The sequence below is a fragment of the Narcine bancroftii genome, chromosome 6, assembly GCF_036971445.1.
Source record: "Narcine bancroftii isolate sNarBan1 chromosome 6, sNarBan1.hap1, whole genome shotgun sequence".
Taxonomy (NCBI): Eukaryota; Metazoa; Chordata; class Chondrichthyes; order Torpediniformes; family Narcinidae; genus Narcine; species Narcine bancroftii.
The window spans coordinates 186,298,281-186,321,436 of record NC_091474.1 but is presented as its reverse complement, the minus strand read 5'-3'; the positions used below and the strand labels follow the sequence as shown (position 1 = coordinate 186,321,436).

General features: G+C 39.1%; 1 protein-coding gene across 8 annotated transcripts in view; it reads left to right on the top strand.

Annotated features, from left to right (window-relative positions):
- ptprk (protein tyrosine phosphatase receptor type K) overlaps positions 1-23,156 on the top strand; it is a 612,998-nt gene that overhangs the window by 466,213 nt on the left and 123,629 nt on the right. For all 8 annotated transcript variants that reach the window (XM_069886984.1, XM_069886983.1, XM_069886980.1 and 5 more), the window contains exons 10-11: positions 2,772-2,973; positions 5,873-5,972. In XM_069886984.1, coding sequence (XP_069743085.1) covers positions 2,772-2,973; positions 5,873-5,972 — 302 coding nt within the window. The remainder of the gene's footprint in view (positions 1-2,771; positions 2,974-5,872; positions 5,973-23,156) is intronic.

The following is a 23,156-nucleotide window of genomic DNA, read 5'->3' as shown; positions in this document are numbered from 1 at the left end:
ACATCATAATCTTGAAATGATCTGAAAATAATAATTAAAGGGCAAGGTTTCAATTTAATCTTAAGAATCATTGATAATATTTGAAGAATATATTCCCAATTTTTTTTCAAAACAAGGCTAAGTCCAAAACATGTGAATCGAAGAAGCCTCAGCAATTTTACATTTGCCACATAGAAGATTTATATCAAAGTAAAAATTAGATAATTTAACGTTAGACATATGTACTCTATGGACCACTTTAAATTGCAATAAGCAATGTTATGCACAAAGGGAGGTCGTATTAATCAAATTACAAATGGAATCCCAAACCTCATCAGAGAATGAAAGACTCACATCCTGTTCCCAGTCTTTCTTGATCTTAACTAACGAGGCCATTCTTCTTTTTAAAATATTTGTATTGAGTTTAATATATAAATCCTACATACAAAGTCATGTAATAATAACAAATAACAGGTCATATCATATATTAATCATATAATGTAAATCAAAAACCTATCTATAATTGTTTATCTGGCTTATTTCTTTAAGACATTAAATTCTATAAATATGGTATTTAACAGTTTATCCCTTTCTCATAATATATTCTAGTACGATTCTGGATTTTAAAAAATAGATAAGACAAAATTAAACAATCCCTTTATATAAACAAAGGGTAAATTCTATCTTAATTAATGATATGATCCATGATAAACCATATTTAAACCCATGTTTAACTAATTAATCTTAAAAAAAGATAAAAGAAAAGAAAAATTATCTGACTAACTCCTTCTTCTAAGGTTAATTTGTAAAATTGTAAAGATATAGATCAAATAGCAATTCTCAGACACCAGACAGAGAGTCTTCAGAGCATCCAGACTTCTTGAATCTTCCAATTATGATAGTAATCTATGAATGGTCCCCACATCCTGTCAAAATGAAATATTTCTTTAATGTTGTATCTAATATTCTCAAAGCTTAAATAGGCATAATATCATGTAACCAATGTGTATGAGTGGGTGGAGAGTTAACTTTTCATTTCATTAAAATTGCTCAACTAGCTATCAACAAGGTAAAAGCTAAAGTTCTTTCTTGGGTTGAAGTCAAGAATATATCCTCTTCTCGAGAAAAATCAAACAAAGCAACGAAAGGGCATGGTTCTAATTTGATCTTTAGAATTATTGATAAATCTTAAATCATTGATAAATCTTAAACCATTCTTAAATCAAGAAAATTGTTATAAATAAGAGATATTGAACCTTTATGAGAAAGTTGTAAATCAAAAATGTAAATGAAGAATATTTTCCTCAGGAATTTGCAAAAAATCAGGGGTCTGAGATTGAACAAAATGTCTAACCTGTAAATATCTAAAAATAATGTATGTTTGGTAAGTTAAATTTAATTACCAATTGTTCAAAAGAAGCAAAATCATTTTGAATTAAAAGTTCTTTAAAACATTTAATGCCCAATCTGTGCCAATCCTTAAAACTGTATCCTGCAACAAGAGTTAATAAAATAGGACTAGCGAGGGAAAAATTCTGAAATCCAAAAAACCTAATATTCAAGCTGGAGCTGAAACATTTTTTTTTCCTAATTTTACCATTGATCATTCTTTAGTCGTTAAACCAAGAATCCGATCAACTTATCTTTTGGCAGCGCAGTCAGTATAGTGGTTAGTGCAATGCAATTACAGGGACAGCAACTCAGGTTCGAATCCAGCACTGTCTGTAAGGAGTTTGTGTGTTTTCCACAAGTTCATGTGGATTTCCTTCAGGTTCTCTGGTTTCCTCCCACCCTTCAAAAATCACCGTGCTCTACGTGTAAATTTTAAATTTGAACATTCAAGTCTTCTGTTCCTTCCCTCCTTTGTAATTTGTTCATGTGTTCAATTGGTATCAAAAGCAGAATTTATTATCCCATTAGCATTTCATTACATTGAACATTACAGTGTAGGTGCCTATTCACTTTACCAGATTCTGGATGTAATATTTGAGACATTTCTAGGCACTTCATCATTTGCTCTCTTTCCAATTGTTCTCTGCAAATATTAAATTTATACTTACTGCACATAAATTCAAGTGGTTCGTACACAAAGGATCAATGCCCTTAATATTGAGGGCACATCCAACATTCTGTAAAACAATTGTTCACCATTAATCTGCCTTCTGTCCCTTTAACCCTATCAGACCTCATTTTATTGACAATTTTGTATAACTTGTTATTTTGTGAAAATAAGTACTTCCTGAAATTCCATTTATGCAATGTCGCTTTTTATATCCTTAACTATCAATTTTTCCTTCCCTACATTTTGATGGGAGGCTTTTTCAGTCTAGTAATTTGAAGAATATGATAAGCAATAGGCCATGTAATCGCAAAAGCCATTCAATCCCATTCAATACTTGACTCTTTCCACTCTCCAGCCCATATCCCTTATCCCTTTTTCCCCATATCTATTTTACTTTGTGTTAGAAGTCGGCCTCTTTCTTGATGCATAATTTTTGAGCTTCCACGGTTTCTCCCCAACTGCATTCTAAATAACTGAACTTCCAATCTGATATGTTGACTGTTTCCTTCAACAATCCCTCACCAAATACCCTGTTCTATCCCTTTCAAAACGGAGTGCTTCTTGGAGATTACCTCATTATTCTAAATTCCAGTGAATTCAGGAAAACTTGACAGTGACTGATCAATAGACAAACCTTCATCTTGGCATGGACCCAAGGAATCTACAAAGAAAATCTATAATTACATGTTCCATCTTCTATTTGAGAACTTTTTTTTAAATGTTCTGACAGGTCAGTTACAGCAGCATTAGATCATTTGACCCTGCTGTTCAAGTAGCTGGCTCTATTCAAACAGTGTCTAAACTGTGGAACAGCACACACCATGTTTTCACACATCTGGATCCTGGGACCACCTACCAGTTCTTTATTAAGGCGAGCACTGTGAAAGGATTTGGTCCAGCTGCAGACGTCAACATTACAACTAATATATCTGGTAAGTCAAAAAGCTTTGTAAAAATTGAAATAAATAATATTACAGTAAAAGTCTAAAAATCCAGACTTCAAATACTTTCAAACTTTTAAAATTTAATGGGCTGTGTGTGTGTGTGTGTGTGTGTGTGTGTGTGTGTGTGCGTGTGCGCGCGCGCACGCATGCGCACCACAGTTGCACAGAAGTTGTGGAAGTGAATGAATTTTATTTGATTTTTGGTCTTTGTGTTATGATGGGCCCAGAGGACCCCAAAACCCAGGAGCAATAGAAATTCTCCAAGACAAATGGTTACTTAAACAAAAGTCATTTTTAATTTTCTTTAAACATCAAAACAGGATGAAATTTTAACTGATTACTATTTACTTAACCCCCTTCTAATTCTAAGCACATGTGTATGGAATATGTGTAGGTTCAGAAAATTTCTTTGATTCACAGTCCAATCTCACTTCTCACTCCTCCATGTTCATCGGTATCAGGCAATTCTTATACTGTGCACAGAATTTAATATTTATGAATTTTCACAAAGCTCTGGTGCTTAAAGGTAATTGGTTACTACTCAGGAAGGTTCTTGTTGGTTTCAGAGAGAGATTTATTGCTCATTGGACAGACATAAACTGATTCCCTCTAATCAGCCACTTCAGTGTCTTGCCAAAGAAACTTGCCCTATCAGGGTTTTTTAAATGATGACCTCTTCTTCTGCATGTCACCACAGAGATCCTTTTGTTTCCCTTATTTCAGGTGAAACTCTCTAGCCACCCATTTCCTCTTGTATGGACCACAAAGGTTTTCAACAGGCTGAACTCAGAACTCACAACCTGTCTTCAAAATGGGGTTTCTTCAATCTGCCAGCTTGCCATAACTGCAGAAACCAACTCTCTCTCTTAGAGAAAGCCTGTTTGGTCTACTCCCCCTCTCTCAAAACCACATGACCTTCTTAGAAGAGCAAACTGCAACCAGACAAATTGCAGCACTTGACCCAAACTTCTGAGCACGTTCATCTGTTGCTTTCAAAACAATAATCCATTACTGCATAGCATGTCCAATTATCACCTACTTGTGAAGTCTCTTGAGCTCAGGTTCTTGTATTTGCATCTCCTTATGAAAATCTTTAGCAAACCAGTTTTTACTGTCTTTACAAAGGCTCTGGGCCTGAAGTGTCTGGTTTGAGCAAAGCTCTTGCATTTTAAATGAGATCTGTTTTGTGAGTGTTTGTGTTTGTTTGTGACCTACATTCAACCCCCACAATCTATCTCCTTCAAAAACATATCTATATATAATATAAAATATGATATAATCTGTCACAGTATATTATATGAGAAAATGTTTTATAATAAACTATCAAAATGTACCTGTTCATCTCTTTCTTATTCTCCTTCAATTTGAATTTGACTATATAAAGGGTATATATAGTTGGAATATCTTGAAGCCACATCCCTATTAATGCATATATATTGCCATTGATATTTACCACTATTCCGCTAATCCTGATCGGTCAGTCGTGTTGGCAATGAATTTGTAATTTCTGATTATAATTTGTATCCCATTTTATCAAGTGTTGACCTTATCAAAAGTTTTAATGGATGGGACTGGGTTTCGAATCCCACGCTGTCTGTAACAAGTTTGTATGATATTCCCATGGGTTTTCCCAGGTGCTCTGGTTTCCTCCCATTGTTCAAAATGAATCAAGATGTAAATTGGCAGCATGGATTCACAAGGCCGAAATGGCCTGTATCCATGCTGCATGTGTAAATTAAAAAATTTAATGTTCAGAATTTCCTTAAAATTATTGATGTTATTGGTTTTTTAAAAATTTTTATTATCAAAATTATCTTAAATTTATAAAGAAATTTTAAACATTATTATGCAGTTTTTTGTCAAATTGTTTAATAATGTGCAATTTTTAAAAATTATGTGAATGAGTTTAGGGAAATATGATTTTTATATAAAAAATCATTGGTCAATAAAGGTAGTTGTCACAAATTTTGCTTATCATATCAAAGGTATGTATTTTCTCAAAAAGAAAGGCATTGTGTCCTTCGTGATGCATGTTCACTAATCAAATGAAATGATGAGGTAAAAGCCAGAAGCTTTTTCCCAAGGTTGAAATGGCCAACACGAGGGGAGCACAGTTTTAAGGTGCTATGGAGTAAGTATTGAGGGATGTGAGAAGCTGGTTTGTCACACAGAGAGTGATTGGTGCGTGGAATGCATTGTGGCAACAGTGGTGGAGGAGATTCAATAGGATCTTTTAAGAGACTATTAGATGTACATGGATCCAAGAAAAATGGAGTTATGGCGGAGAGATATTCTAGGCTGCCATTAGATTAGGTTATTAGGTCAGCACAACATTGTGGGCTGAAGGGCCTGTACTGTGCTGTAGGTTCCTATATTTTATGTTCTATAGGTTTTGAATCAAACACCTTGACCTACATATGTATTTCCCAACATTTATTTTAGGTTTAAATCCATTTTTTATAATTTATTTTAAAAATGTTCCAATTCATATTTAGTAACTTATTTTTAGCAGTCAAGGTCCTGAGATGTATCCTGATTCCAACATATGACCAGTTCTTAATGTTAGTCACGCTGTGAGGGAAGCAGTGAACCAAGGCTAATTTTCCCAAGGGGAAGAGGTTCTGAGTTATTTTCCAAAGCAGCTGCTTCTTGATAATAGAAAGTACAGATTATGTTTCGTCCTTTTCCGAGAGAAAATGTAAGCTTGCCTACAAGATATTAAATATTAACACTTTTTGATCTGAATGATCTTTGAGTAGACCCATTGATATTTACCATTTGTACGTTCCACAATCTTTCAGATAATTCATCTTGATTTAGAAGGTAGCCAGAAGATGTTTTCTTGAATTATCGATGAATTTTAAAAAAAAATAATTAATCTCAACAGCTCCGACTTTACCTGACTATGAAGATGCAGTTCTTAATGAAACAGCAACCACAATAACTGTCATGCTGAGACCAGCACAGGCCAAAGGTGCTCCAATCAGGTAAAATTTCAAAGCAGCGAATCGGCCATTATCATTTTAGAACAATATTCATTTAACATTGCTATTAAGAGATTTCTTGCCAGAATCTGCCAAGTTCACCCATATTTAATGAGATGATTGTCTTTAGAGATGTTGCAAGTTCAAGATCCAAATGCAAGAATTTTGTTTTGATTCCATTATGATTTTATGGAAAGATAAAACTTCAAAAATGTTCTTAATGAATTAGTAGCTGACCAAGGTTCTCCAAAGCAAGGAGCCAATAATAATGCTCAACCTTTCATCCAGACTATGGGGAATTTGGGGGGAGTTTAAAAAGTAGGAGGAAATGTTGATGAATTCAAACCAAATGACCTCATCTGGCTCAAGATTAGAAATCCTTTAAAATCTATTTAATTTTGGTCAACACATCTCTGCAATTCACTTTCACTATCTTAACATGAATTTTGAATGAGATTTGCTTGTTGACTTTATGAGGAGTAATTATTTTTTCATAATGCTATAAGACAATCTGAATACTCCACCTTGTACTCCATTTTGTTAACAGTTCCTGTCTCTTCGCTGCTTGTGTGTTAACGTCAACATTGCCAAATTTTAGCCACAATATTATTTTAAAAATTCAAAGTTATGTTGTTAATGTCTTTGTGACCTGGATTTTGTGTAACAAACTATAGTAGATCAATAATTTTTCATGAAACTGTCAAAGATTTCTTTGCGTGTACAATTTAACGTGGAAATCTCAGAAGTTTCTTTATTTGATTTAATGTTTCAGTGCATGCTGTGCTGCTTGCAATCACATTTGCAGTAATTAGGAGAAATAATTAAAAATTATCGGAGTTTTATGAACTCATCCTTGAAAAAGTACACAAAGGCATCATTATCAATCAGCACAATACACAAACATGCTGGAAAAACTCAGCAGGTCAGGCAGCATCCATAGGAAGTGAAGGCCAACCATACGTTCGGGCCTAGTCCTTCGTCAGGTATAAGCAAAAACAGGCAGGCAGCTGCAAGTGAGAAAAATGTTTATCAGATAAATCATAAAAGATGAATGGTGTGGCTATCTGCATTGCTCGCCATCGAGAGAAGGCAGAGAGTTAAGGTTCCAGCAGCAGTCACAAAGAATGTTTTTGATTTGAACCAGGCCAGAATTATGGTGAGCAGGACAATTGAACGTGATTTTTAGGGAAAATTAAGAGAAATGTAACCATGTTGTTGATCAAAACGGGAGAGCATATGCTGAATGGAAAGGAAAGGTTGACATTAATATGTGGTTGGAACAGGGAAAGGGATTTGGTGGAGTTACATAATTGACTTGTTATGTGCACGGCTTCATAACTCCAAAGGAATTGGGCCAATGACAACTTTTCTCAAGCAAAATATTTCAGTAACAATTGGGTCTAATGCAGTGGTTCTCAACCTTTTCCTTTCCACTCACATACTACTTTTAAGTAATTCCTATGCCATAAGTGCTCAGTGATTAGAATGGGATTGCTTAAAGTGGAATGTGAGTGGGAAGGAAAGGTTGAGAATCACTGCTCTAGATCCGATTGTTACTGAAATATTTTGCTTGAGAAAAGTTGTCATTGGCCCAATTTTGGAGTTATGAAGCCATGCACATAACAAGTCAATTATGTAACATTAATACAGTGGTTTTCAACCTTTTTCTTTCCACATACCACCTTAAGCATCTATGGCATAGGGTAATACCATAAATTGGTATGTGAGTGAAAAGAAAAAGGTTGAGAACCACTGGTCCAATAGAAATTTTCAAGGTGGGCGTAATGAATGGTGGGCACTGACAGACACTGACACAACCTCTGATTTTAACCTGACTCACAACCCTGATTCTATTCTTCATGGCCCAAAGAGGGGAATACAACTGAACAACATGCAACATGTGCCAGCCCAATAAGAACTCCCATTGCATATTTGCTGGGTGACTTGGGTTCAGCCACAATATTTGTAAATGCAAGGAGAAATTGTGACAATGCCAAGGAAGAGAATATTTTATTCACACAAATGTTTACAAAAACATGAAATGGTTCATTGAAAACTGCTTTTGATCATTCTGAGGAAATTGTGATTGCTAATTTCTGCCTTTTTGTTAGAAACTAGTCAAATATAGTCGTGCAAAAGCCCACTGCATTTATGATGCATCAAAGTTAAACATTTCTGACATCAACCTGTGTCACTAAATGTATTTTACGCTAATTAATGTATTGAATTGCAGTAGTACGCTTTGATTTCAACTCATAAAACTTATATTCCAATACAAGTAGTTTAAAATGGATATTGGGTTCACAAGTTGTTTCATCAAATTCATTGCAGTCATCTAGATTTAACATCTGCTGGAGACATTGCAATGAGGAACATGTATAACTCATGACCTTGGTCTTCCATTCAACTTCACCTGGAGGTATTCAGATCTAAAATGTTTTCTTCTGCAGCATGGGGACAGATGGTCAGAAATCTGTCCAACCCTCTAAAATAGATCATTTCACTGCTATATGGTTCTAAATGATAAACCAACCAAAATTAGTGAAGCAAATGATATATTGCCTGATACAGCAAGAAATAAGGTTAAATGCAGTACAACTCCAATTATCCAAAATAGTTGGGACCAGGCCTATGTCAGATAAACAGCTTTTTCAGATAACTGGTCAATTTTAAAAACAGTCCAGTAGCAACAGCAAATCACTTGTATCAATGTTTCTTTGGCTTGGCTTCGCGGACGAAGATTTATGGAGGGGGTAAAAGTCCACGTCAGCAGCAGGCTCGTTTGTGGCTGACAAGTCCGATGCGGGACAGGCAGACACGGTTGCAGCGGCTGCAGGGGAAAATTGGTTGGTTGGGGTTGGGTGTTGGGTTATTCCTCCTTTGCCTTTTGTCAGTGAGGTGGGCTCTGCGGTCTTCTTCAAAGGAGGTTGCTGCCCGCCAAACTGTGAGGCGCCAAGATGCACGGTTTGAGGCGTTATCAGCCCACTGGCGGTGGCAGGCACCAAGAGATTTCTTTAGGCAGTCCTTGTACCTTTTCTTTGGTGCACCTCTGTCACGGTGGCCAGTGGAGAGCTCGCCATATAACACGATCTTGGGAAGGCGATGGTCCTCCATTCTGGAGACGTGACCCACCCAGCGCAGCTGGATCTTCAGCAGCGTGGACTCGATGCTGTCGACCTCTGCCATCTCGAGTACTTCGACGTTAGGGATGAAAGCGCTCCAATGGATGTTGAGGATGGAGCGGAGACAACGCTGGTGGAAGCGTTCTAGGAGCCGTATGTGATGCCGGTAGAGGACCCATGATTCGGAGCCGAACAGGAGTGTGGGTATGACAATGGCTCTGTATACGCTTATCTTTGTGAGGTTTTTCAGTTGGTTGTTTTTCCAGACTCTTTTGTGTAGTCTTCCAAAGGTGCTATTTGCCTTGGCGAGTCTGTTGTCTATCTCATTGTCGATCCTTGTATCTGATGAAATGGTGCAGCCGAGATAGGTAAACTGGTTGACCGTTTTGAGTTTTGTGTGCACGATGGAGATGTGGGGGGGCTGGTAGTCATGGTGGGGAGCTGGCTGATGGAGGACCTCAGTTTTCTTCAGGCTGACTTCCAGGCCAAACATTTTGGCAGTTTCCGCAAAGCAGGACGTCAAGCGCTGAAGAGCTGGCTCTGAATGGGCAACTAAAGTGGCATCGTCTGCAAAGAGTAGTTCACGGACAAGTTTCTCTTGTGTCTTGGTGTGAGCTTGCAGGCGCCTCAGATTGAAGAGACTGCCATCCGTGCGGTACCGGATGTAAACAGCGTCTTCATTGTTGGGGTCTTTCATGGCTTGGTTCAGCATCATGCTGAAGAAGATTGAAAAGAGGGTTGGTGCGAGAACACAGCCTTGCTTCACGCCATTGTTAATGGAGAAGGGTTCAGAGAGCTCATTGCTGTATCTGACCCGACCTTGTTGGTTTTCGTGCAGCTGGATAATCATGTAGAGGAACTTCGGGGGACATCCGATGCGCTCTAGTATTTGCCAAAGCCCTTTCCTGCTCACGGTGTCGAAGGCTTTGGTGAGGTCAACAAAGGTGATGTAGAGTCCTTTGTTTTGTTCTCTGCACTTTTCTTGCACTTAAACCACAACAAACAACAAGGGATGGCTTTTTACGCAGTAAAAGAATGTTTAATTCTCACCAAAGAAAATGCTGGCCGCAGTGCCGCTGCTGATCACCAAGACTGACCAAACTCACTGGTGAGTTTGCATGCTTCTGTCACCCCGGTTACCATAGCTCACACATGTCAAACTCTGGCCCGCGGGCCAAATTTGGTCCGCGATATAATTATATTTGGCCCGCAAGATCATTTCAAAAATGTATTAGAGGTGGCCCGCCCTGCAGCGAGAGCCGATGCTGTTTTTTGGTAATGTCACCCCCACCATCCTCCCCCTTCATTGCACATCCTTCCCCACCCCCTAACTCCCCTCCCCCCTAAAACCACCCCCCTTAAAAGATGGCCAGAATATTCTCAAAAAGGAATCCAGAATGGTAAAGTTCCACAAACCTTCTGCTGGGAATCCTAACAACACCCGGGCATCAGATCCACGGGACGCGGAGGGAGCAAGAGTGTTGCAGGTTGACCGTGCAAACTTTGAGAACGGGGAAAACAAAATTGTAACACGAGAAGTCTGTCGATGTCATCAGCCAGCAAGCCAGTTGGAAGGCTCCCCGCACAACCAGTCACTTCTCCCACCTGTCGAGCGGTGCGGTGGATTGGCGAGCATCTGTGATTTCCTGTCAGCGCGACGGACATGGCAGGCTGCGCACGGCCCCCACTGTTCCGCAAAGGCTGATCGGCAGCGCGCTGGGCCTGAGTGGGTGGGAAAGCAGGGGTGGGCAGAGGGTGTAGGTGAGGAGTAATGGGCAGGAGAAGTTATGGTGGTGCGAGGGGCAGTTAGAGGGAGGGATGAGTAGAAGGAGGGGTGGATAGGGAAGAGATAAAAGGGGAAGGGCAGGACGAGTAGGGGAGGGGTGATTAGAGGGTGAGAGACAGGTAGAGGGAGGAACAGGTTGAGGGGAGAGGCAGTAGAGGGGCGTGTATAGGATGGGGTGGGTAGAGGCAGAGCGAGTGGAGTGAGGGGTGAGTAGAGGTTGGGTAAAGGACTGGTCAGGTAGAGGGATGGTGGGTCGAGGGTGAATAGAGACCTAGAGCCTGAGGAGTGAGCAGGAAATGCTGAGTCCTGATGCAGGCCAAAATGGACACAGCCTGTGAATGTTGACTACATCTCCACAGGGACCAAATATGTTTCCCTCAGGTCAAGCAAAGGGTGAACTTGAGCTACCTACTCCTGACCTGTAACATTATCCTCCTAAAGTTATATCCTAAAGTTTAACATTACATATGTTGAAAGAAGAGAAAACATGCAGATGTTGTTGAAAATTTTCAATAAATATTTAGTTCGGCCCTCGACTTAGTCCAAGTTTTTAATTTTGGCCCTCCGTGATTTTGAGTTTGACACCCCTGCCATAGCTCCTGACTCCCAAGTCCCAACACACACACACACACACACACACACACACACACACACACACACACACACACACACACACACACACACACACACACACACACACACATCGGGGAGTCTGGTGTGAGTGTGTGATAGTAGACCAAGGGGTGTATTCATTGTTGGGAGCTCCGTTGCACTGAGGAAGGAGAGACAGAAGGGAAGGAAGGGGAGAGGAGGGAGAGAATGCTACTGAGTCAGAAGTTCTGCTCCGGCTAGGAGGCTACTCTCCTCGATGATATCAGGCAAGGGATTCTTCTGACCGCTTGCAGCTGGGAGACAGCGGCACTTAGTTTGAGAGGGAAAGTTGGAGAGAAAAGTCAATAGAGGAAGGTAAAGAAGGAATGGAAAGAGAGAGGGGAGGGAGTTACCTGAAATAAGGACAATTGTCATTCTACTTTCATGGCGGCTGAATTTTTTTTCAACTTGTGAGGTCAGTTCAGCTCCTAAATAATTTTGAATAAATTTATGATTTATTTTGGATATCCTCATTTATCCTAAAAAAAATTTAAAATTTTGGATGAATGAGAATTTTGGAGAATCCGTTTTCGGATAATCAGAATGGTACTATAGTTATTTCAGTGTTTTTTAATTAAAATCATACTATGTTTGTTGGCCAAATTGATTTCAAAATATTCAATAAAAGCAAACTAATTTGCAAAATGTAGTTTATTAGATCATGCTCCTCAATGATTTGTTTTTGTAACTTTCCATGAAATTTATGTATCTATTGCCTCCATTAATTCAATGGATCACAGGCATATCATGGGACAAAGTTTTAGGCTTAAATCTTGACTATATACGAATAAATGTAACTGTTATGAATTGTAAATGAATCGCAGGACACATTGATTCAATTGTCATTCAAAAAGCAGCACTAAAACTTAAGGAAGAAGTATAACATGTTTTTGCAGGTATGGCACCCATATTTGCAGAATGCAGGGTTGAATATTTAGGGACACTTATTCTGTTCCTGAGTTCTACGTCCTGGTTCTTTCCCCTATTAGAGATCTGGTAATTAAAGGAATCAGATCTTACGATCTGGATCCCAACAGTTGCCTCTTTCTTCTTTTCTTTCTTGCTTTTCTGTTCTATTTTTTCTTATCTACTCTTTCACTCTTTTCTCTACTTCGAGGCTGTGTTTGGGGGGAGTGGGGTGGGACTGTTTGAAGATATGGCCAAATTTTTTTTTCATTTCAATTTATGTTTTTAAATAATGGCTGTTTCTTGACACATGCTCTCCACAAATTGAAAATATTTTAAAAAAAAAGAAACTGCACTAAAACATCTTTATGGAGAAAATGGAAACTGAGTGGGAAGGAAAGGTTGAGAATCACTGCTCTAGATCCAATTGTTACTGAAATATTTTGCTTGAGAAAAGTTGTCATTGGCCCAAGCATAATCCATGCAACCAGAGCTAGTTTCAAACTTACAATCATAATATGTAGCTCCATTTGTCTACTATTGTCTTTTAGTGCTATGCTCAACTCTATTTTATCAGATTTTAATTTATCCTTGTTGATGAGTCAGGACTTCCTATGAATTGACATCAGGAAGACTGATCACATCTTTATTCACCTGTTCCTGAAATTTGCCTCCACTGCATAATTTTTCTTCCAACTTCCTTGAGTGTGCTTCTTGATGTAGTCTATCCTTGTGGAAATCCAATGTATTGAAAATTTTGCCAACGAAACTGCTACAGTGTTTCACAATTACATTATTTTAATCCTCCTATGGTTCTTTTGTTTATCAGCATACTGAATTCACATCCTTTATTTCTTGCACATTTTTCTCTTATTTTAATCTTTCCCAAAATCTTGAAGCTTATCCATTCATGTATCCAAACCCATGTTATGCTCGAGTATGGATGTTATAAATCCCCTTGTGTTGCTGCACCATTAGCGATATAATCTTCAATCATTTACTCAGACTTTCAATTCACGCACTAAATCTCACCTCTGCTTGCATCTGCCTTTTCACTCTATTCTCACCAAAATATACTGATTACTTCTTATCCTGTATGATTTTTTTTTAATCACGTTGAAATGATTATAAATACAATGTGTTTAAATCCCCTTTCCACATTCATCCTGCTTAGTATCTGCATCTGAGAGAGTGGATGGGTTAATCCACTAATGTGCCAGAACACAGTAATGAACCAGTTATTGATCTTCCATTAAAGACACTGCAGCCTGCACTCTGCTTCACACTTGATGTGCTTTATTTTGTGTACTATGAAATGCAAATTGATTAATTCCTAATCTGTAACATTGGATGTGATACTGAATGCCTCTTATTTTTTGAGAAGTACATTTATTATTTTTCCACTTTAAATGATCACATAAAATTGATGCATGCAGATCACAACAACCCCACCCTTCGACTTAAAAACAGTAAATTTACTCAGATTTAATTTTTTTTGTCCATTTAACTGGACAGAAGTTAAGATTACAGAATCAAGAACTCCAATTAGTGTCTGATTGTTTTTGGATATTGGTCTTCAGTGTAAGCTATTGCTTTTACTGTTGATAAGCCTGAGGGTAGGACTTGCCAGCAATTGGGGTAATGAAGGGTAGAGCACGCCCCTCGTGCTCATTGGTCATCTGAAGAGCTCTTCTTCCCTGCCATGCTGTCAACTCAAGTGTGTGATGAAAGAAATGGGGTGCCTCTAGGAGTATATAAAGACAGCCAGATGCTCCTAAAGGAAGGTACATTCTGATTGAAATGTACAGGGTGCTTCTAATGGGTCTGAGAGGACAGCTAGCTCTCTGCATCTGCTTATCGTGTTTTTTTGATGCTACTATGGGCAAAAGGTGGCAGAGAGATAAACATGGAGATCATCTCTCTGCTCACTCCTCCCCTGCCATACCAGGAGGCAATATCTTTGACACGAGTGGGAAAAGGTCATATTAAAAAGCCATCAGAAAGAGCTTAAATCCTGCAACATAGTGATTATTCTGGAAAAGTTTTTTGACTATATGAATTGTCAAGAAAGAATTCTGCTCTCCTACACTTCATATTCCACCTATTCACGCCCCCTCACTTTCCTTTCATACAACCACTGTACTGCACTTCACTAGTTTTGCTTTTCATATATGAGATCACATTTGCAGTCTTCTCTTCCTCAAAGTTCACATTTGAATTGAAACAGCCAGATACCAACCAAGATGAGCACATTTTATCATCATCTCACCTGACTGCTGCAAGTACTCTCTTTTCTTGTAGAAAAAGAGACGCTCAATGTCCTCCAAGAAACTGTGATCGGAAGAGGTTGAGTAAAGCTTGTGAGCACTCTGGTCCCCAGCGACTGGACAAGAATTACAGCCACTGCAAGCCTCAGTATTGCAAGTGATGACATGTGCTTTCTCTCCACATCTACTTCTTGCATTCTTGTCTTCTGCATCTTTCAACAGCCACCTCCTTCCCTGCTCTCTCTCTACAATGAACGCCAACCCTTGTTCCAGGGCTGGATTCCACATGCAGAAAAATAGGATAACATTGTGACGTTTCAGATAGAGCCAGCCAGTCCTTTCAATAATATACTCCATCCAAGGCTCACGTTGAAATACTTCAAGGTGCAGAAAGAGCTTCACATCACACAGCAGCTCGACAGCACAGTTACCTGATGAACAGACAGATTAGATCATAGAATTCTTTTCTGCTGCAGGTTTCAGTGTACATATGCAAGGAAACATTAGGTACATTTAAAAAGAAATCTCTCAGAACCAAGAAGAGCCATCCTCAATCCTGAGTATGTAGTCACAGTTAAAATTTTGTACGGAGCAAGAAAGATGTTCTATCTTATGATGACACTATTCTTGTGAATGTCACAGGATCATCTGGGTCATATTGCCATGATCCACACTATCTACAGATGAGCCCTCAATGGATAATAGTTGCTTCAGATTGTGCACACTGACTTTCCAGCAATTCTTTAAGAAAAATGTATTGAGAAATGGTGCACAATTAAAGAATAGCAACCAATGCAAGTAACTGGGAACAGGTTATATCCAAGCATTGGAGATTAGTATTCCTTTCTGTTCAGAAAATGTTCAGATGGCAGTGAGAAGTACATAAGGCTGTGTGAGAATTTTGCACCATTTGGAAGCCAAATGTTCAGGACAGCTGTTTTACTATAGCTCGTTCTTCAAGTGGAAAGATCTTGGGGTGTTCTTCTTGGTAAAGGGAATTTTAATGACTTCTCTAAGAGAGTGTTAAGGTAAAACTGATCCCAACTGCTGTGTTCAGGAAGGAGCACATGAAAGGCTGTTGACAACTCAAAGCGAGGAATCCGCCAGGCCAAGGGCTGCTGGCAACTGCGGTTGAGGGATTCACATCAGGCAGTGGACTGCTGGAGACTGGTTGAAAGGGTACCAGGTATTAGAATTGGGATGCGAGAGGATGCTGAGGGCGCTGAAGGCTTCCTAATTATGTTGGACGTTCAGTCTGGAGCTTAGGCTGCTGATGGTTTGGACTGGACTTTGTGTGGCTGCATGGGCTGCAGCAGTGTTGGAGGCGAATCCACAGACATTCAGTGACTCTTTTGCTTTTTTCACTGTCTAAGAGGAGCTTCAGGCATTTTCTGCCATTGGTGTATCTGTCCACCTTACGGCAGATGAAGGCAAATTCCGTGTAACATTGCACTGTTTTTATTAAACGGCAATAAATGAATCTTGAATCTTGAAATATGTTCAGGATCATGGAGACCTGACAGTCTCAGCCAGTGTTATAGTCATGCGCAAAAGTTTTTAATACATTTGTGTGAGTCTCAGTTCTGACTGCAGTATGTGATGAGCTTCTTCACAACAGCATCTCGTCCATTGATCCTCAATAAAAATTCGTTTGAGGACCTGGCTGCTGAAAATGTGTCTCCAGTGCCATTCTCTTTATTCTCTCAGCATCTTATTCGTCCTCTCCACTTCATTGCTGCTCCCCCTAAACCTTTAGCACCAAAGGCACTTTTGGCCATAAAACAGGATGGAAGAGCAATAATATAACAATTGAACCTAATTCTTAGAAACATCAAATTCATTTAGACTGAAAACAGGCCACAGAATACCTTTAAATTACCTGGCAGTGCCAAATAACAAACTCAAATCAAATTAATCTGGGAAAAACTGATGAATCCTTCAAGTAATATATCCTTGGGTTCCTTATCTGTTCATGTAATATGTTACTCAGTAATTTGATCATTTGGATGGGGAGCTTAAACAGGATCTTTATGGCAAGCACAGGATTTGTATTTAAATATTTTAATGAGCTATTTAAATATTTCTGGCTTGTGCCTTGGGCCCTGTAACACTTGAACATCCATTTAGACACACCAATGCTTATTTTAGGTTGCATGGCATCATTTCTTGAGATAATTCCATGCTGTAAAATTCTACTTCTGTTTTATGTCTTTATGGTCTTTTACTGGGATATTCTATGGATCCTTGCAGTGAAGGAAAAAGTGACAGAAAAATCACTGACTAGGTGGGAAAGAAAATTTGTATGATAAGCACTGAAATCTTCAAAATTGTTTTTAAAGTAGTTCTCCACACAACAGCCAGAATAAATTGGAGCTTGGCTGATTCTTAGTAGGTGACAGGCATTGATCTTGGAGCAGTTGTCTGGCTTCCATCTTTTGATCTCAGACTGCGATTGTTCTGTAGAGACTGAAAGTGGGAGAGTGGGGAGAAGACATCATGAAAAACAATGTGTTTTCTTCAACAATCATGTGTGTGTTTTGGCAACAATCAAACAATCCAATTTATGCGACTGTAAATGTTGCAGAACTGATGTGAGTTCATGTTACATTAAACTGAAAGAGTCCTTGAAATGTTTAATTGTTCATTCAGGTCAGTTCATTCATTTTTGGCAGTACTTGTTAAATGCAGTAAATCAACTGAAGCAAATAATATCACACAATACCTATAAAATTGAAAGAATACTTAAAATACATAAAATCAAATTCTAAATTTGAATAGCATAATGTTAAGAATGTTTTGGCTGCTCTATCACTTAATTTAAAATCTTTAATTACCTAGATTTCTCGACTATTGCAATAAATTTCAAGTAATGGAATTTTTGTTTACATTTCTTAAAAATTTAAAGTCTAGTTAGATTCAAGTTATTTCTTATTCGCCGTATAACAATTTTTATGTGGAGTAATTGAAAGACAACAATATCAATGTTGAATCAACTCCAATTTTATGTTTAAAAGTTTTCTGATTATGATCTCAAATGTAAATGTCAGATCTGATTCAGATTCCAGATCTATTGTCAGAGTACATACATGACATCACATATAACCCTGAGATTCTTTTCTCTGTGGACGAGGTTGATACCACTTATTGGTAGTGCAAAAAAACCTGTACACAACATATAAATAAACAACTGTAAACAGATAATGAATGTAAACAAACTGTGCAATACAGAGAGAATAAAAATAAATCAATAAAGTGTAAAAGTGAGAGTCATTACATGAGTGCAAAATTGAGTTTGTTGTTGAGGAGTCTGATGGTCGAGGAGAACTTGGGCCTGGTGGTGCGAGTCTTGGGGCACCTTTCCTAATGGCAGCAGTGAGAACAGAACGTATGCTAGGCAGTGTGAATTCCTTGAAGATTGCTACTGCGTTCCCTGTAGATGTTCTCAACAATGGTGAGGGTCTTGTCTGTGTTGTCCTGGGCTGTGTCCACTACCTTTTGGAGGGCTTTACACTCAGGGGTATTGGTATCCCCATGATGCAATGGATCAGCACACTATTCACCAAACTTGTGTAGAAATTTGCCGGGGTTTCTGGTGTCATACCAAGCCTCCACAAACCTCTGAGGAAGTAGAGGCATTGAAGCGCTTTTATTACGATGCCATTAGTGTGTTGGGTCCAGGAAAGGTCCTATGAAAGAGTGACTCCAAGAACTTAAATTTGCTCGCCTTCTCCACCTCTGATCTCCGAATGATCACTGGATTGTATATCTCTGCCTTTCCCTTCCTGAAGTCAACAATCAGCTGCTTAGTTTTGGTGACCTTGAGTGCAAGGTGGTTGTTGATGCACCATTCAGCCAAGTTTCCAATCTGCCTCCTGTATTCTGACTCATCCCCTTTCTTTATACATCCCACTACTATGGTATTGTCAGCAAATCTGTACATACTGGTTCTAATTCTCAGCTGAGATAGCAATTTAGTAATACAACATGAGAGTTATTTTAGTTTAATTCTAGTTTCCCATAAAGAGTCTCGGAAAGGATGAAAATGCAGTGGAATCTGGGAGCAAGAGACAGGCAGAAGTATTACCTGAGGGGATATCTGGTAGTTTCATTGAATTCATAGAACACTACTGTGCAAAAACAAGCCCTTCACCCTCTAGTCTATGCCAAACTATTATTCTCCCTCATCCCACTGACCTACACCTGGACCATGTCCCTCCATACCCTTCCCATCTATGTATCTGTCCAAATTTTTCTGAAATGTCAAAATTGAGGTTGCATTTACCATTGCAGCTGGCAACTCATTCCACACTCCTACCTCTCTCCCTGTGCAAAGAAGATCCCCCAAGTTGTCTCGAACCGATATAATTCAATCCAGGCAAGTAGTTTAGAATTGACACTGAATATTCCTGACAGAACTTTGTTTAAATTTATTTGTCACAAGATACCTCATATAATGGGAAGGTTTCCTCTGCAAAGAGACCACTGGGTCTCTTTCATACCACACCATGGAGAGCACAATTTACAGAGTACAGGATTAAAAGGAAAAGGAAGATCAAACAACACCAAGCAAGGACAACATGATAGAACTGATAAAGAGGTTGAGGAAACAAACTGTCTTTGTTACTGTGTACTTAAACACTCTTGAGCCTCCTCCCCAGTGGGAAGAGGGAGGAGTGTGTTCAGGATGTGATGGATCTTTCAGTACGTTGGCAGATTCACCTAGGCAGCAGGATATGTAAATGGAGTCCATGGAGGAGAGAGAAGTTTTCATTATGTTCTGAGCTTGCATTCATTACCTCTGTAGCTTCTGATCTTAAGTAGAGCAACTCCCCTAACACACTGTGATGCAAGCAGCAAGTATGCTTTCGAAGGTGAGTCTGTAGTTCTTGAGGGATGGGGGAAACATGCCAAACTTCCTCAGTCCTCTAAGAAAGTTGGTGTACTTTCTTAATGGTCACATTCAAGTTTGTTTATCATCCCATTATGCCAGTTCAACCCGACAAAACACTTTTTCATCCACAGTGCAAATACTGCAACCACACATACAAATATAGCACACATAGAGATAAGTACAGGTGCATAAATAGATATGTTTTAAATAAATATTATTAATAAATAAATAGTAGTGTCTTGGAGAGTTGTTACAGCACTTCATTATTTATTCAGCATTCACTCTGCCTGTGGGAAGAAGCTGTTTCTCTGCCTGATGGTTCTAGCTCTGATACTCCTGTATCTCCTTCCTGATGGAAGTAGCTGGAAGATGCTGCATGCAGGGTGGTAGGGGCCCCCACTGATTTTTGTGCTTCCTTTAGACAATGATCCCAGAAGGTCACATTATGGAAGGCAGAGGGAGACCCCAGTGATCCTCTCTGCTGCTTCTATAACCCTGTGGATCAACCTCCAATCCAATTTCTTTACAGCAATCGTACCACTCTGTGAAGCTGCTGGCCAGGACGCTTTTGATAGAGATCCTTTACAAATATAATAGAATGGTGGCTGATAGCCTTGCCCTCCTCAACCTTCCTGACAAGTGAGATGCTGTGTGTCCAGGATAGGTCACGTTTTAAGTGGGCTCCGAGGAACTTGCCACTCTCCACATGTTTAGAGGAAGGTAGTCATCCTTGGTTTTCCTGAAGTCCACAATAATGGCCTTTGCCTTATCCATGGTGAGACTCAGGTTGTTATTCTCACACACAATTTCCACCTTTTCTCTGTAGTACAAATCATCATTTTGGTAATGCGGCCAACTACAATCGTATCTTCTGAAAACTTGATGACTGTTGTTGGAGCTGGATTTGCCATTGCAGTCGTGGGTCAGTAGCATGAACAGGAGCAGGCTGAGCACACAGCCCTGAGATGTGCCAGTGGTTAGCATGATGGTGCTCAATGTTCTGCTGCCAAACAGGATGAACTGTGGCTCAATGTTCTGCTGCCAAACAGGATGAACTGTGGTCTTTCCATTAGGAAGTCCAGAATCCAGTTACAGAGAGGGGTTGAGTCCCAGCAAAAATAGTTTCCCTACCAGGCTCTGGGTGTAATTGTATTAAACGCCAAGCTGAAATCAATGAACAACAGCCTAGTATATGAGATATCATTCTCCAAGTGAGTCAGGATAGAGTGGAGGGACAAGGCATTGTCAGTGGAACTGTTCCATTTGTAGGTGAATGGAAATGGATCCAGTGTCAGGAGGTGCGTGACAAGATAAGCCAAAGTCAGCATGGTTTCCTTAATGGAATATCTTACCTGACAAACTACTGCAATTTTTTGAGGAAAATGAAAGCAGGCTAGATAAAGGACATGCACTGGATGTTGTATATTTTGACTTTCAAAAGGCCTTCGACAAGGTGCCGCACATGAGACGACTTAACAAGATGAGAGCCCATGGAATTAGAGGAAGGATACTTGCATGGGTAGAGCATTGGCTGGTCAGCATGAAACAGAGAGTAGGAATAAGGGGATCCTATTCTGGTTGGCTACCAGTTTCCAGTGGTGTTCCACACGGGTGGGTATTGGAGCCACTTGTTTTTACCTTGTATGTTAATGATTTGGATTGTGGAATAAATAACTTTGTGGTTAAGGTTAACTTCCAGGTTGAGTTGGTAGTCAAGAAGGAGAATGCAATGTTGGCATTTATTTCTAGAGGAATTGCATATAAGAGCAGGGATGTAATGTTGAGACTGTAAGCCGCTGTTGAGACTTCACTTAGACTATTGTATTGGGCGCCTTATTTGAGAAAAGACATGCTGGCATTGGAGAGGGTTCACAAAAGATTTACTAGAATGGTATCAGGATTGAAAGTTAGCATATGAAGAAAGTTTATTTGTCTCTGACTGTACTCATGAAGTACAGAAGGATGAGGGGGATCTCATAGAGGACAGAGTAGATATAGCAAGGATTTTTCCCATGGTAGGGAAGTCTAGAACAAGAGGGCACAACTTGAGGATAAAAGAGCTTCAATTTAAATCAGAGATGTGGAAAAATTTCATTAGTCAAAGGGTCATGAGTCTCTGGAACATTGCCACAAGCGGCTATGGAAGCAAGGTCATTGGGTGAATTTAAAGCAGAGATTGATAGATATTTAATTCGTCAAAGGGGAGAAAGTTGGAGCTGAGTGGAAGGGTGGATCAGCTCACAATTAGAATGGCGGAGCAGACTTATTGGGCCTATTTCTGCCCTGTCTTGTGATCTCAAACAAGGGAATGGGGCAGTACAAAAGAGAAATCATTGATGAGAAAATAGAGAGGGGAAAGAATCAGTAATTCTTTGAGCTGGAAGGAAAAGTGCTTGCATAAATTCTCAAAGAGTAAGATTATCTACTTGGAGCCAGTAGAATTATATGGGGAAGAAAGGACTGGGTAAATGGATAAAGTAGAGTCATCCATGAAAGCTGAAGAAGGAAAATGGTGTTTTGGAAACGAGAATAATGGCTGGGTTACTTTCTCTGTAAAGAGTACGATAGTTTGGATGTGAGAACACAATTGTTGAGGTGACTTTGGAGAATTAATTAGGCTTTGATGTTGAGAACTAGCATCTATTAATTGTGAGATATGAATTATCTCTTATTGACAGCTTGTATAAATTTTAAGTGCACAAAAAGTTAGAGGGAAAATAATCAAAAGGCCCCTCTAAAAATGCTCCTCAAATTTTGTCATCGCATTTCACTTTTTTTTGCAGATCACATCTACAAAACCTCATTCTCCTTGCAATCTTTTAATTAATGAGATATTTGAATTGGCAGCTTTTTTAAGCTCAATCAATTTTTTTTTCTGATTTTTTTAAATTGGCAGTGTATAGCTCTGTATTGTCAAGAATACTTGTGGGTGTTCATATTTATATCATACCCATAATGAACATGTATGAACCATTTGAGATAGTAATCTTGAGCAAATTAAAAACCAATAATATTAAATAATATAATTCAATTACTGTAAGATTGTGTGCTTCATGGTAAAAGAATGGAAGCAAATCATTATGAACAGATGAGAAAACTGATAACTATGTCAAAGTGGGAAATTCATTGTATATTCTGCCCTCAATGTATTGATCATTACACATGCTGGAGCAGCAGTCTTGCAGATTATGGTCCATGAGAGCATAGAGCAAGAAAAAGAATAGGTGGTGGTGGTGGTGGTGGTGGTGGGACAAATAAATAAGGAGCTCTGTTCTTGAGTACACTGGTAAATGGCACATGGCGAAAAGTGTCTGAATACACCGAGTTGGATAAGGCCATATAGTGATTTAAAAATGTTGGAAACTTAATAGGTCAGACAGAACATTCAAAAGGAGAAACGTGGCTAACTTTGAGGTCAAAGCCTCCAATTAACTGGAAAACAATTTGGGTTTAGACTGAAGGAAAGGTGGGGAGGAATGGATAGAATAAGGCCAGGATTACTGTGGGCCACAGGACCTATCTCTGTGTTGTAAAACTTACTCTCTGAGTTGCAGAGTCATACTG